The 12,358-nt window shown below is 48.7% G+C and overlaps 1 protein-coding gene across 1 annotated transcript in view; it reads left to right on the plus strand.

Moving 5' to 3' along the window:
- Positions 1-5,203, plus strand: part of SORL1 (sortilin related receptor 1) — a 39,853-nt gene extending 34,650 nt beyond the window's left edge. Inside the window, exons 46-47 of the mRNA XM_053963458.1 lie at positions 74-286; positions 1,034-5,203. Coding sequence (XP_053819433.1) covers positions 74-286; positions 1,034-1,101 — 281 coding nt within the window. The 3' untranslated portion in view covers positions 1,102-5,203. The remainder of the gene's footprint in view (positions 1-73; positions 287-1,033) is intronic.
- Positions 5,204-12,358: the final 7,155 nt, after the last annotated feature.

A 12,358-nucleotide genomic window follows, 5' to 3' on the forward strand; every position in this document is an offset into this window, starting at 1 on the left:
AAAAGTACTCAGGGGAAGCCTCATCAATTCCTTAGGGATGGTACAAACAGCACTTGTGTCCCTCCCTCACCAGGTAAAGACTCCTCAGCCACCAAATCGGGCCGGGCCACGGACGTGGCTGCCATCGTGGTGCCCGTGCTGTTCCTGCTGCTGGTGACCCTGGGCATCGGCTTTGTGGTGCTCTACATGAGGCACAGGAGGCTCCAGAACAGCTTCACTGCCTTCGCCAACAGCCACTACAGCTCCCGCCTGGGCTCGGCCATCTTCTCCTCGGGGGATGATCTGGGTACGTGGGGACAGCGCTGGGGACGTGACTTCGGGGCAAGAATTAAGTTCTTTGTCATGATTTGGGCCACAGTCTCTGTGGATTTGAGCTCAGAGTGCAAATCATAGAGTTACGGAGTCCTTCAACTTGGCTTCCAGATGATCTTCCAGATCATCAAGTCCAACTGCCGAAAGTTTTCCCAACCAAACGTTTTTATCAAATTAAACCTCTCCTTCCGATGCAGATCACTTAAAAACACATTGAGGATGTGAAATCAGGGCAAGAATTAATTATTTTACCATGGTTTGGGCCACTCTGGTATCACAATCTCTATGGATTTGATCCAAGAGTACGAATCATAGAGTTACAGAGTCCTTAAACTTGGGAAAGATCTTCCAGATCATCAAGTCCAACTGCCGAAAGTTTTCCCAACCAAACGTTTTTATCAAATTAAACCTCTCCTTCTGATGCAGATCACTTAAAAACACATTGGGTATGTGAAATCAAGGCAAGAATTAATTCTTCTATCACAGTTTGGGCCACTCTGGCATCACAATCTGCATGGATTTGATCTCAGATACAAATCACAGAATTATGGGGTTGTTAAACTTGAAAAACTCCTTCAAGACCATCAAGTCCAACTGCCACAAGTTTTCCCAACCAATATTTTTATCAAATTGAGCCCCTCCTTCCAATGCAAATCACTTAAAAATAGATTTTAAAGTGCTGAGGGCCCCCTATCAGCTCTCTTTTGGGTTTGTTTTCCAGGAGATGAGGACGATGAAGCCCCAATGATAACTGGATTTTCAGATGACGTCCCCATGGTCATCGCCTGAGGCGCATTTCTGACTGTACAAAACCAAATGGTGTAAATATTTTATTTGATAAAAATAGTTGATTGTTTATTTTAAAAATGCACTTTGAGTTGCAATACGTTATTTTTATATGGGCCAAAAAAAAGAAAAAAATAATAATAATTTTAAGAATACACTTTGTAGTAATCAACTGTGAATTGCAGACTAGGTTGGTTGAGTAACAAATTGCTTTGATTTAACATTAATTTAGTCTTACAAGGCTATGCTTGCTGGGCATGCTTTTAAGTCTGTGAGATATTTTCCGTTGACTAAATTGGCTACTCATTTTATTTTTCTAAGACAAGAATAAATTTATTTAAAAAAATAAAAATTCAGGAGATTATATATGTAGAGAGAGATAATATAGTCCCTGAAGGTTTTGCTTTTACTTTAGGACAAAAGAAAAAAAAAATCCTTTGGACTTTGTTTTATATGAAAGTATTTTTGTTGTGTTAATTTATTGGGAAATCTGCTGAGGAACAGATTTCCAGAGTCGTCAGACATTGTACACATTCTTGTGTAGAACATGTGCCACTTTATCTTGCAAGGCAGTCGTATCTTGGCATCCCCATCATTGTCCTTGCCACGATAATAAAACCTCTCATTTTCACAGTTTTTCTCCCTTTTAAAGACCCAATCTTTGAGCAATCTTAAAGTACAGCAGCACATTTTTTTTTTTTTTTTTTAGGGGTGACTTTTAGCTTCCTGCTGCTGTGGGAAGTCAAAAATATCCCCACACCAAGATGTGCTGCCCAAACCCCTCCTGCTGCTGCCCCTGCCCATCACACGGGGCTTAATTAATCTGGAGCTTACAACCACCACATCACTGGAACAAAACATTGCCACTTGCACCTTAAAACTCATTTCCCAGGTATTTTTAGGATACCCCTCCTCCGTGGAGCTTCCCTCAGGTGCCAGCACGGTGGTGGGATGGAAGGGGGAATCTCCAGTGTGTGCAAATCCGGATTTTCCACACTCACACGGAGCAATAATTACTGAAATTTTAAACTAATTTGGCCCACGGCAGGGATTTGATGCTCCCTCATCGGAATTTCCTAAAAGCAGCTGTAGTTTTACCTACAGCTTTAGAAATAATATAAATACACACACACACACACACACACACATACATGTTATTTTCTCATCTCACATTCCCAGCAGACACAATACTGGCTGCAGAGCCAAATGCAAAGAGTCTGCTTGCCGCCGTTTGGAGCTTTGATTTTTGTGACAGCAAAATGTGAATTTCACCAAAAAATGTGAACCTCACCACTACCTGCCAACCCAGGAGCATGACAGGGGAGGATGTTCAGGGCTCTCCCCTGGCTGTGCTCGATATATGCAAAGCTTCTCACCAGGAAATGCAGCACACTGTCTTGTCACACTGTTTTTGTGAAAAACAAAGGTATTTTTGCTGTGTAAATTAAGTTATAATTGCAGTCTTCCTACAGATGAAACGAGAGAGGCCAACTATGTTTTGATACGTGACTGATCCATTTAATTTCACAATAGAAAAATGTATAAAAAAAAAAAAGTTGAAGTCTGGATGGTTTGATACTCTAGAGAAATACTGACTCTATTTTCAATTACTGGTGTTAGCATTCCCGGTGACAGATTTTTTCCTCCCCACCGAAGCTGGGACCAAACTAGAATCTGATTTTTATAAGGAGCAGCAAGCTCGCAGAGTTGCAATATTTTTACCTTGTCAGTGGATCAGGTGCTGTTCAGGAGCTGAACTTTTGAGTAAAATCACCCCAGTACACACAGCTCAATTTGCCTGGAGTTACAGCTGCACAGAGAGACCAGACTCTGACCCAGAGGCTAAACCAGCCTCCAAAACATAAATCAAAAGATTTTATGCAGGAGAGGAAGCCTAAAAACAGAGATAAAGAGTATTTAACCCCTTCTTTATAAAGTAATTTTTTTAGCAGAGGTAACTGAAAATTACAATGTAGCATCCCAAAATCTGGTGGGGGTTAGGAGTGGTTAAATTCTGATATTTTACTCCTCCAGGGTAAATCCTGGTGCAGTAAAATGAGCAGAATTTAGAGTCTAGCCCATCTCTGTCTAGCCAGATGCCAAGGGGGACCCTTGTAACCACTTTATATCCTGCAGAAATCCCTTGGCTGGAGATTTCCAAGCATCACCTGGGGGGACAGGTCACTCCTGGCCACTCTGAAAGGCTCCTGGCTTGGGGACACTCGTGCAGAGCAAAGCATTTTGTACCCAAACCCCAACACTCTTGGTTAAATCTAACCCCCAAACACAGCGTGGGCAGAGCAGAGTCACCCCTGCGTGCCCAGGGGTTTGGGGACACTGCAAAGCCCTTGTGGGGACAGCACTGCCACTCAGAGCTGTCCCCAACCCTCCCAGCCCTTCCCCTTCACTGCAAAAATCACCACTGTGCTCTCAGCAAAGCAACTTTCACAGGGCTAGTGTATTTTATATATAGAGATAGAGAAGTCTGGGCTCCAGGTGGGGAGTAACCCATGCAGTTCTGGGGTAAATTGTATATTTTTATGAACTTTTGAAGCACGGAATCTTGTTCATGGAGACACACAGGGGGTGGGAGGGTTCTGCTGTAAATATGGTACATGGATGTGGATGTATATTTTGTTCTGGTTCTGTTGAAGTAGCCTTATGTGATGTGACATGACTTGCTACCCTAAATTTCAGGAGGTGATTTGAGTTTGCTTTATAGGAAGCCAGTAAAATGGTTGGATCCGTCTGGAAAAACAAAAAAAAAAAGGGTATGGAAAATACCCTGGTTAGGAGGAACTTCCCCCAGTTAATTTGTGTTTGCACCCGTTTCAGATGCCCATGAGTACTCTCAAGTCCATTTGAACAAAAGATTAAGGTTGAACACGAAAATCTGTTGAGGTTTTGGACCACGAGGCTTCTTTTGCTTTGGCTCAGGCTCTTTTTTGTGTTGGGGGTTTGGTTTTTACAAGAAAGGACAAGGAGGTACCATTTCCCAGGCTGGAGACCTATTAAAGGTCAATAAAAAGCTCTTTTCAGTCTGAATAAAGCCCATCTGTGGCTTGCCAGCCCTGTAAAAGCTCCCTGAACCCAGCGAGAGCAGAGCCCACGCAGGAAGCAGCTGGAGCAGGAGCCAGCCCCTCTGGGGTTTGGCCGAGGGCCTGTACCCCAGGAAAACTGCAAGGGCATTTCAGAGAGGGGTGAAATTTGGGGAGAAAACCCCTGCCTGCAGGTATTTCATGTGCAGAAGAGCCGGCTCTCCCTGCCCTAACCTGCTGCAGGTGCTCCCACCTTGACACAGCGCTAGGAGATAGCTCAGCCCCGGGAAAAGCCTCTTTTTTTCCTCTTTTCCTTGGACACGGACCAAGTTACGGAGATGTTTGGGAGCTCAGAGCCAGCCGGGAAGGGGAGGGAGGAGCAGACAGGCAGAGCTGGCTGCCAGCATCCACGGGGAGCTCTGTGTTTGATGGTCACCTTGGTGGTCACCACGTTATTTCTCTCCTCCTGTTTCCAGAGTCACCAAAACCCTCACATTATCCACCAGGGAACTCTTGGTGAGCCAAGGAAACTCTCCCTGAGCAGAATTCCCATTCCTGGCAGGGCAGAGCTCAGTGGGAGCATCTCCATGCTTGGAATCAGAGTATATTATTACAAACTTCACCTACTCACTGATGGAAAAGTAAAATGACATTTTTTCAGCAAAAAAACCTCCAAACCTTTTCTGAAACAGCTTTCAAGTCTCCTTCAAATGGGCTTGAGAAGGGAAATGGTGCAATAACTCAGCTACTCTTGGACCCCAAGAGCATCTTTGTTCCTGGAAGTAGCTGCAACATTATAATTAATCCTTACAAACCTGCATCAGTCCACAAGCAGCCAGCCTCTAATAGAGGTAGTGTCACCTTTGAATCAGGTTCTTTAAGTGAAGTTTAATGTTATACTATTTGAATTGCTACTCTGTGTCCTTTATTTGTTTTGTTTTGTTTGTTTTTTTTTTTTCATTCATTGATTTCTGCTATGTATTATTGCACAATTTTGAAGGAATTTTTGTCTGTCCATTTTTTTTCCCACTTAATGATAATAATAAAAAATGGACTGGGTAAACAAAGCAGTTTCTGGTTTCTGAAATTGTTGAAAGCTTCTGTGTGTCTAGTGCAGAAAAAAGGAGATTTTTTTTTCTGAGCATAGTTTTGTTCTACAAAACCTAACAGGATTACAGAAGCACTCAGTGGTTTGGGTTGGAAAGGACATTAAAGATCATCTAATTTCTACCCCTGCCATGGGCAGGGACACCTTCCACTATCCCAGGCTGCTCCAAGTTCCATCCAGCCTGGCCTTGGGCACTTCCAGGGGACCAGGAGCAGCCACAGCTTCTCTGGGCACCCTGTGCCAGGGCCTGCCCACCCTCATAGGGAGGAATTTCTCCCTGATACCCAATCTAACCCTGCCCTGTGTCAGCCTGAAGCTGTTCCCATCCTCCTCAAAAGGCAGTGACAGGACAAGGGCGACGAGAATCAGGAAAATTGAGCTTCGTGCAGATCCTGAGAGGTGCCGCCCTCATTCCTAACGCAGTCACGTCTGCCTGTCCCTTCCCTCAAGGTCACCAACACCCCCAGACACCAAGCACCATTTCCAGCCTGTCCAAGCTTCACCTCCACATTCGCACAGCACCACCTCAAGCGTTATTTTCCGCGCTTACAACCCATTTCCACGCCAATCCCGCGCTGCACGGCGTGCGCGCAGGAACACCCCGCACCTGAGCAGCCGGAATCCAGCAGGATTTCTGCTGGCAGGGAAGGTAATGAGCAGGCAGCAGCCTCCTCATTTCGCAGCCCAGATAATTGGAAAGGCAACATGTGATCTTGGTGGACGTAATTGAGGCGTGCGAGCATCTTAAGTGTTGCACTTCATTAACATTTAGCTTAAGGCAACGTTAACAAACAGTCGTTCCTTCCTCCCCGTCGCCCCCTCGGTCGTGAATGAAGCTGATTTTTTTTTTTTTTTCCCTACTGCCGCTGGAATAGATTGTTCCCCCCGGGAGGCACAAGGAGTTTCACCTCATTCCCAGGCACCTACTTTCTGCTGGAGGATCTGACGTGACTCTGAAGCCTCAGCGCTGTCACTGAGCAAACTTTAATGGAATAAAAATTTGCCTCCTCTCCTAGCAAAACCTGCAGGTTTCTATGGGTAGGGAGGATTTCTACCCCAAGCCATTACTGCCTTCACCAGAGCAAGTTACAACATTTTCCCCCACTATGATGAGAACCCATCAAAGAGGAAGATTGCAGTTCCTGGAGGAGCTTTGGATGGAGCACAAACCCATCCAAGAGCCTGGATCCAGGCTCCCCTCATTCTGCCACTCCTGAAAATTCACCTCTTTACCCCAAATAACATCAGGGGCTGCTTCCTGCAGCCACACGGAGGGGAAGATGTGGATCCTGCCTGCAAGAGCGAGGAAACCAGGTGGAAACACAGCAAAAAAAAATCCCTTCCCACCACAGGTTAAGCTTTCCACAGAATCAATGGGCTCTGATGTTGAGAGAGAGCAGCTGAAGTTCTGGCTCACTGCTCCTCCTTTAGCAAGCACTCCCAGTGCTTGTGCCAGACTCCTGAACTGTTGTGTTTAGCCTTTCTCAGCTGGAAAAATGAAATAACCGAGGATATTTCACAGCAGAACTCAAGCTGGATTTTGGGATGGAGGAGCCAAGAGCTCCCAGATAGCCCAGCCGAAGGAAGGAAGGAAGAGAAGGTCTGTGGGAAGGAAAGATTCATGCTAACCATCAACATCTTGGCTCCTACCACAAACCTCCCAACCTGCCAAGTGTGGGATGCAAGAAAAATGGCATCTTCCAGGATGTGAGGTTTATTTCTTCCCTGTAAATTCCAGGCATCCAGAAGCACACAACCTCAGACTCTCAGAGCTGGGCTGACGTCATGCCCAGAAGATTTTCTCTCCCCAGGCTCTGCAGCCTAGGATCGATTTAGGGAGTAGACCTGACCTCTTATTTTTCAGAGCACCTGCATGGGGATGTGCTGGAAAGAATCCCAGAGTGATGGAGGGTCATAAAAAGGGAACTAGACAGCAGTTTGGGGAAGAAGGAAAGACAGTCAGTGAGCAGGAGGTCATGAAATTCACCCTGAAGCTACAACCTGACACTGGCTGTGCAGGAGGGGAATGTTTTAGAGTGGAGGACCTGAGGCAGAGGTGGACAAGAAGTGACATTCACATCACCAAGCCTCTCATCTCCAGGCTGGCCTGGCCAAAAGAGAAGGCTTATTTTCCCTGTAGCCAGTGGAGGGAAGCAGACACCCTCCAAGGAGGAATTTGGAACCTGAATAGAAGTTTGGGGCTTGAGTGAGCCGTTCTCAGTCGCTTTTGTACACTGGGAGAACGGCTACCTGTGTGTTTTGTATCTCCCCAAGCCTGAGAGAGATCCCAAAGAGTAACGAGGAGATGGAGAAGAGGTTGGAGGTTCCTCCTGGCCTGGGCTCTGTGTAACAGCAGGCAGGATTCATCCCTGCCCAAGCTGAGAGGGTCACTCCAGGCCTCATCAGCAGCCAAGATGAGGCACAGCAGTTCAGAGAGTGCTTCCCTCCTCCTAAAATAGGTCAGACTCTCATTGCTATAATGGGAACTCAACGGCGACTGCCTCATGCCGTGCCTTGGGACTGTAAGACACCACAGCCTACGTGAAACGAATCCCAAACCCGAGTCCTGGGTGAGAACATCCCCCCTGCAGCCAGGCAGCTCCTGAAGCACACACACCCTGCAGGCTGGAGAGGAGCCCTGGCCAAACATCTCCTCTTTGTTAGCACCCCTACCCCACTCCAGCGGAGAGCAGCACCGCAGCTCCTCTCCCAACCCCTTCCCCACTCCCCCTTGGAGGCTGCTGGCCCCCTTTGGGGTTAGCCTGGCTCTGAAGTGACCCAGCTTTCCTTCCCTCCTGCCAGGGCTTTCTCAGGATCCCTTGGAAAGCCAGGAACAGAAGCCTGGAGGCCAAATCCCAGTTGTGTGTTCAGTCACGGGACCAGCTTGGTTTCCCGTCCAGCTCCACTTTGCAGTAGCTGTATGGGACCCACAGCCAGCCTGTCTCTGTACCCTGCAAATTACCACGGCAGACTCGGAGCTGGTGAAGACAATAGCGTGTTTGGCTCGTTCTTCTGCATCAACACCATTTCAAATGTACTTTTCCCTCCTAAACTTATTTAACCTCGCAACCAAGAGCCACAAGGATGGCGAGCTGTTTGTTCCAAGCCCAGATCTCCCGGGAGAGCAGGCACAAAGAATAGAAGGCAGCCTGGAGAGATGGGAAGAGGGAAAATCCAGAGAGGGATTCGAACGCACCGCCCTTGGAGACCGTGCCAGTGACCTGCTAAGGGTCCAGCCATCATAAATAAATAGGCTGCTTTTATTGTCTGGCCAAGCACGGTAATGCCTGAGCCGCTTCCAGCGGGTGGGGCCACGGCCGGCCCCGCTCCTCCGAGCTGAGACAAAACAGATGTCGCTCACCCCGCGCCCGTGCTGCGGGTGATTCGTGCTGCAGCCCCTCCTCGCCCGCCATGGAGCAGGGGGTTGTTAATGTCCCTCCCAAACCCCCACAGCCGGAGCCAAAAACTTCCGCTGTGGTGGTGGTGACTCCTAAGCGAGGGGGGACAATGCCATGGGTGACGGTGCTGTGGGGTGACAGAGCCATGGGGTGACAGAGCCGTGGGGTGACAGAGCCATGGGGTGACAATGCCGTGGGGTGACAGAGCCATGGGGTGACAGAGCCATGGGGTGACAATGCCGTGGGGTGACAGAGCCATGGGGTGACAGAGCCATGGGGTGACAGAGCCGTGGGGTGACAATGCTGTGGGGTGACAGAGCCATGGGGTGACAGTGCCATGGGGTAACAATGCCATGGGGTGACAAAGCCATGGGGTGATAATGCTGTGGGGTGACAGAGCCGTGGGGTGACAGAGCCATGGGGTGACAATGCTGTGGGGTGACAGAGCCATGGGGTGACAATGCCGTGGGGTGAAAATGCAGTAGGGTGACAAAGCCAAGGGCAACGGTGCCATGGGGTGACAGTGCCAAGGGGCAACAGTGCCAAGGGGTGACAATGCCATGGGGCGACAAAGTCATGAGGTGACAGTGCCATGGGGTGGCAAAGCCATGGGGTGACAGTGCCATGGGGTGACAGAGCCAAGGGGTGACAATGCCATGGGGTGACAAAGTCATGAGGTGACAAAACCATGGGGTGACAGAGCCATGGGGTGACAGAGCCATGGGGTGACAATGCCATGGGGTGACAGAGCCAAGGGGTGACAGTGCCATGGGGTGACAGAGCCAAGGGGTGACAATGCCATGGGGTGACAGAGCCAAGGGGTGACAGTGCCATGGGGTGACAGAGCCAAGGGCTGATAAAGCCATGGGGTGGCAATGCCAAGGGGTGACAATGCCATGGGGCGACAAATTGAAGGGGCAACAAAGCCAAGGGCTGACAATGCCAAAAGGCGCAGCCCAAAACCTGTGGCGATTAAAGCACCGCGTTCCTCTCCCTCTGCACAGCCCCACCAGATGCTCTGCACCAGTCCTAAAACCCCCCAAGCCAGACCCCAGCAGCAGTTATGAAGGGTAGAGCTGAGAAGCAGTTCTGTCTGTACCAGAACCGATAATTCACTTTTTAACCTGTTTTTTTGGCTGGTTCAGTCCAAAGTGAGCAGTTCCCAGCTGGCCCTACTGCCACCCATGTGCAGTAGATGGCAGCAGAAGCTTTAGTCACTGGCCAACCAAACTCTAAAGGATCCCTCCTCCTCCTCCTCCCCCCACTTTTTTTTTTTTTTTTTTTTTTTTTTTTTTTTTTTTTTTTTACTTTTTACTTTTTGTGGCCTCAAAAATTATTAGTTCCAGATGAGCTCCCGCCATTGTAATAGTCCATTTAACCCGATCCACTCTGGGCAGAGTCAGTGCAAGTTCAAATGCAGCATTTTCACGTGTAAACCACACATCAGAGACATTTTTTCCGCGCAGCTCTGGGCACTCCTCGTGCAGCAGAAAAGGGGAAATGCAGAAGGTTAAACCTCACACACACGGCCCCGGCCGTGGGCAACAATGGCACTTTGTCAAGGCAGCGCTGCCAGAGCGGGGCTGAACTTCTGAATTGAACCAGGAACCTCAGCACTGCTTCTCCCTTTGAAGATTAGCACTAATAAGCCAAACCAGTGGGTATTTTGTTTTATAAGGAAAGAGCATTTCAAGTCACGTACGCTGCTATTGTTGGACACAAAACATGTTCTGTCTCTGCCTGTGGTGACTCCAGCGACTGCTCCATGCTTGTCTTTTGCTGGGATTACCTTTATTTTTTATACTATATTAAATTTACCTCCCACCATCTCTCAGGCCGGTTAAAACTGACAGCGTTACCCAGGGCTAACTACACATACATAGTTTAAAACCCCCATTTTATTACCATATTATTTTATTATCATATTCGAATTTTGCTTCTTTTTTGGATGAAGTATCGAGAAACAATAATCAAAACTACCAGATTTCCCTCCTACTGGAATAACAGGCGCATCTCATATAAACAAGCTCCATGTAAGAGGTGCATTAAATGATTTGTTTCTGGTAAACGAAGACAGCTCTAGCACAACACATGGAAAATTTCATGTTGTTTGCTTTTGTAATTCACTGTACACACAGCCTTTAATCTGAGGATCTCTGAGCACTCTGCACAGTTTAATTAAGTCCCACAACTGCCATGTTGGGGAAGTACATTAAGCGCTGTTATGCTGATTCTTTACAGATGGGCAGGCTCAGGGGCTGAGTTGTGTGCTCCAAATTTCCCTCTCCCCATCCTGGATGGGTCCTTAAAGCTTTTCCATGTGGCCTTCCCAACGACAACCAGAGAAAATAGCTGAACTTAAAACCCTAACCAAACAAGAAAACCTGCTTTCATCCTGGGCTGAGCCTTCCAATGACGTGTTCTACCTGCAAAGCGTCTGACTGCGCTCCCACTCCCTCAGTTCTGGTGGAAAACCGTGTTTCTGCCATGTGGATCAGCACAGGGCCTGGGTAATTCTGTGATTCTGCCTTAAATACCCCCCTCACCAGCCTGCCTGCAATGGGTTAAACCCCAAACCCATGCACCGACGTGACCCCAAAATCGGAGCCAGACCCCGTCCCAAACTGAGACCTGCCAGGCCCCAGATCGTCTGTTTTGCTGCAGAGCTGGGAAGAAGAACATCCCAGCATCTTGGCTCCCAAACCCCCATTTTTCCACGGTATTCTCTCCGGCGGGATCTGTATGGAAACCGCTCGCAGTGCCGAGGCCATGGGACAAATGAATGGGAATTCACCCTGCCAGTGATATCCATCATGAGACACAAGGCTGCACAGGGGAGGGGCATGCTGAGCCCTAACCAGCTGCACATGTACAGTGTCTGCCTCGTCCAGCCCCTGGCCTCGGGCACTGAACAGTTGCTAAACCCTGGGAGAGGGATCGGGAGCAGCCGGGTCACCCCCTGCTCCCGGCTGGTGCCCTCACACCTCAGCCACTCCAGGCCACCACTTCCTCGCTGGCCTTGGGAATGGGCAAGCAACCAGCTTTGGCCAGGGAATGAATAGGTGCTGAAGTCATTCGGCTTTTCCCAACATTGTTCCAGCTTTGGCTGCGGAGCAGTTCTCCATCTCTCCCTTTTCCGTGTTCCTTCCCCCTCTCCTCTGCAAGCTCCTTTGTTCTCGTGTTTACAGCGGCATCGATTTGCTGTCAGAAAGCAACATGGCCTTGGAGTTTCTGTACACACAGCCCAAAGCCAGACGCCTGGAACCTGCCCTCTCACACCCCGACTCCCTCCACGGGCTGCACTCGGCGTTTCAGATGTCACTGCCCCTTCCTGCTCCTCTCAAACCCGCTGGGGAGAGTGGGGGCACAAACCATGGCCCCACACAGAGCCCCAGAGAAACACCTGGGCAGGGCCAGCTCCTTCTGCTCCTCTTTCCCATCAGCTCACACATCTCAAAGGTTTTGGTCGTGTTTTCCTCGTGAGATTTGAGAGAATCCCCTCCCTGCTGCCTGAACAAAAGTCTGGCTTGGTTGTGCAGAGTAAGCAGCCCCAGGACTGCTGTCCTCGCTGTGTTTGCAGAATAGATAGAAAACATGAAAGGACAGGGCATAAACCATCTCCCTCCTGCTCTACCAAGATGAAATCCAGCTTCTGGGTCTCTCCTAAAGAGCTGAGGGATTGCTGCATGCCCTGCTAATGCTTTAAACCATGGGCT

The sequence above is a fragment of the Vidua chalybeata genome, chromosome 23, assembly GCF_026979565.1.
Source record: "Vidua chalybeata isolate OUT-0048 chromosome 23, bVidCha1 merged haplotype, whole genome shotgun sequence".
Taxonomy (NCBI): domain Eukaryota; kingdom Metazoa; phylum Chordata; class Aves; order Passeriformes; family Viduidae; genus Vidua; species Vidua chalybeata.